This window comes from Theobroma cacao, chromosome 2 (genome assembly GCF_053813885.1).
Source record: "Theobroma cacao isolate CCN51 chromosome 2, ASM5381388v1, whole genome shotgun sequence".
NCBI lineage: Eukaryota > Viridiplantae > Streptophyta > Magnoliopsida > Malvales > Malvaceae > Theobroma > Theobroma cacao.
In genome coordinates this window covers 4727845-4731750 of record NC_142640.1, presented here as the reverse complement: position 1 = coordinate 4731750, position 3906 = coordinate 4727845, and the positions used below count along the sequence as shown (strand labels likewise).

General features: G+C 32.1%; 1 protein-coding gene across 1 annotated transcript; it reads right to left on the bottom strand.

The window, feature by feature from the left end:
* Positions 1 to 640: 640 nt before the first annotated feature.
* Positions 641 to 991, bottom strand: LOC148763947 (B3 domain-containing transcription factor NGA4-like). Its single transcript, XM_088803329.1, has one exon. It carries the CDS (start codon positions 989 to 991, stop codon positions 641 to 643), a length of 351 nt encoding a protein of 116 aa, XP_088659455.1.
* Positions 992 to 3906: the final 2915 nt, after the last annotated feature.

The window sequence follows — 3906 nt, the reverse complement described above, 5'->3', positions numbered from 1 at the left end:
TTGATTTCTCCAAGGTATTAGTAACTGCAGTTACAAATATTGGTTGGTGCCTAAAAAAATTCACCTTTAAATTTCTGACTAAATATATTTTAATATTCAATGAATATTTTATTTATTTATTGACAGAGTTAAATGGCATTTCCGATAAAATTTTTCATGGGTAAGTTTCAAACAATTTTGACAAAATTTTTATTTTCAACAAAAGATTTATAATGTTTAAAATTTTTTTCAATAAAATTTTTCATCGAATATTCGTCAAAAAAATATTTCTAAAAGAACATTACTTTAGAAATGGGTTAATTTTTTGTAATATAGGAGAAGAAGGGTTCATCGGAAAACCAAGCACCATTAATCTGCTAAAAACCTGAAACCCACATAGTTTTAATTTGTAACAACACCAAATACATCATATTTTACATCATGGAGATTAAAAATAACATGACAAGCACACCTAGAAATTACAAATAAATCAACAGTTAGGTCAATAAGAAGCTAGCTAGACACAAAGCAAACTAGTAAAACAGACTGATGCTAGCAAACTAGTAAAACTAGACACAAAGGTCAATAAGGACCATCACACCTTGCACTAAAAGCCAATACCTTTATATACAGTCTAGTACCATTTTTGCTTCAATTTCGATCACATATATTCAGCCCAATGCTCCTGACCGAGTAGCTTTATGTTTCTCTGTACCCGAATCCCTAGCTGGTCTCCATTTTCGTGCACAAAGAAAATCACCTTATCTCCCACTCTGAGTTTATTCTTTTTCACAAAGTTAATCCATCCTTTGGTGAGAACAGGCTTTGGGTGGCCGTTATTCCTAGTGTAAAGGCGAAATGGCCAGACCTTCGCATACTTGTCCGTGACTTTAAAGTCCACAGACTTACCCCCTTCCTGATCTAGTCTGAAATGTTTTCTCATCGTAGCAGTTGGAAATGATAGCCTAACCTCAACATCAGTTCGCTTCAATATCTTGGAGCAAAGCTCCATTGTTTCACCCTGACTCGGACAGTTTTGACAAGGCTATAGTGAACTCTATTAGTTACTGTATATTTATAGGCACCGTTCCCATCTCAATTGCAGTTAAGTTCTAAGAGAAAATGTGCATCAACTTCAGGTGTTGTCACAATCACCAAATGCAAACAATATTGAATTCCGAAGAAGCTTCATACTTTAATGGATAAAACACCATGTGCTCGAAAGCACTAGCTAGATGGAAGTGTTTTGCAATTTCAACATAGATTGTCCATACTTAGTGTCCGGTGTTCCCAAAAAGTTGTGACAGCCAGTACTATTTATTATCTTATGGCAAATTTAATGAAGCGGAAAAGATGTGAAATTATGTTAGCCGAGGTTCCAATTCGAAGCCGGCTGGGAAGAATGTTCTATAAGCATCAATTCGAAGAATCCCAGATCCTGGAATACGACATGCATCAACATGATTTGTTAATATACTTTCTATTTTCTTCAAGAAAACCACGCTGACGTCCCTTATCCACTATCCTGTTTAACTAATTTCATTGTTATAGCAATAGTCAATAGCATATTATATATATATATATATATATATATATATATATATATTTACATAATTAAATTCAAGATTTATTGATATATAATTTTTTTGTGTGTGTTGAATTTATACAAAATATCTGTAAGAAGTCAAGCACTGAACAAAACGAGCTTCTACATTATTAGAAGAACAAGCTGTTACCTTTCAAAAAAAAAAAATTGAACAAGCTGTTGATTAGAATATCTACACTAACTAGCTCTTTTTCAGTTGTTCTATTTACATATAGTACATGAACTGAAACTGTTCTTCTTCGTCACTTGGATTTTGTACTTGGCCCCAGTAGCTTCGATCATCCTCGTTCTTGAAGAATGACAACATCGCCGCCCTGCACGTTTTTACTGCGAACAAACTTAAGACCAAAGAAATCCCGTTTCTTACCTAGCCGGAGATTTGTGTTGTGGGTTCACATAAAAGAAAAAGTTGATCAAAGATGCCATTGGCCTTCTCAGATTCCATCAAAAGATGAATGTTTTGTTTGTCTCTTTTGTATTCTTGGTCACTGGGACTTTCATGATTACCTCGCCAACGTGATGTGACACATTATAGGTATAATGAAAAAATAAAACAAAGAGAGTACTACTTTTGATATATCCACTTAATTAAATACTAACTTGTGGACCTTGTGAATCTACGTTAATTGCTGAAAAGTCGTACTATGAAATAGTTGCTCGCAACCATTTATATTCTGAAAATATACATTTGCTTTGGAAAAGTTCGATCAAAATTATGGGCAACTGAAGTGTGAAATGAATATTGTACTATCGGATGAAGCAAATAAAGCGACCTTTGTACTCAAAAGGCGTTGGCTAAAGAACGAACTAAATGACAATAAAAATTAATATGAGACGTGAGATATTATCTTTAATAATAATTTTTATCTATTCGAAATATAAAAGCCGATGTAAAAGAGAGATTCATAATTTTTTAAAATTTGACCCAATTTCATGTGTATGTAAATTCACTTTTTCTTTTACTTACGATAAAATCATAATAAATTTACTTATTTAAAATATTAATAGTTTTTTTACCTACATAATATGAGATAGAAACTTTATAAAATATCAATATACATCCAACAAAGCCATGATCATCACAGCCAGCATTCTCTCTTTCTTCTAGACGTAACCAAACTTTTCAATCTTTTAGTGGGTGACAGCTTTTAACGAGAAAATATCAGATGATTGTCCTGACAGTATTCATAGTGGCTAATCGACTAAATAGATTGCAGACACAGAGCATCTCGCTTCCATTTCTTAGCTTAATTAACTTTGACTTGGAATTGTGCTTTTTGTACGCATCAACGTGGCCTTTCATCCCGCAACTGCGTTACCTGTCGGGCGTGTTTTTTCTTTTTTTCAAAGGTGCTCAGAAACCATGGTAATAAAATAAAATTTATATAGAATAAAAACAGATATATTTATATACATAATAGCAAATATATTTAATAAAGACAAAATAGTACTTTAATACCTGCCAATTTGGTTTAGCCAATAATTAAGTTAATTAATACAACATAAAAAAAGGGGATTGAACTAGTCGGTTAATGGAGTACTCCATATATATATATATATTATCTTCTATTCTTAATCGAGATAGATAAAATGAAATTTATTAATCTTTCTATTGTCAACATTTTAAGTTGCAAAAATAGAGGCACGAGATGAGGAGCTCCACATAAACCATGACCAAATAGAAGTTTTCTGCCGCGCCATCCAAGCCTATTAATTCGAGTAAATATTTCAAGTTAGATCATTCTTGTTATTATTTTCTTGCATAGAAGAAAAAAAATGAATTAAGGAAACTATGGCACTCAAATCCTCTAGATTATATTCTTGATACCCAAAAAATTAATTAACCAAATGTTCATAGCAATCCCACTCGTTTAAATTAAATTGTTTTGTTAATTTCATTTAACTATGATATATAATCAAACCATCCACAGTACCACGAAGAATTGAAAATCATACCCTTTAAGTAAGAATATTTTTTTAAACCATATAAAATTAATTTAGTAGCGTTAGCCTAAAATCAGAGATGTAGTTAATTAATAACCTAAAAAAAAAAAAAGAGAGTTGGAGTATAATTGCTTACAACTGAAGGTAAGCAGGAGTTAAAAAAAGAAAGGTTTTTCTAATGTGGTTGACAAATGCCAACTTGATTGAAGGGCAGAGCATACCAACATTTTCCAAAGGTTTATGTAGTTGCCATTTAATAAATGGCCGTCCGTACTTATCAGCAAATTTTTAATTTTGTACCAATGGTTCATCCATAAACTGTCAAAATAGTACATTCTTATTAGACAATACAGGTCCACTCTGGGGCTCTATCATTA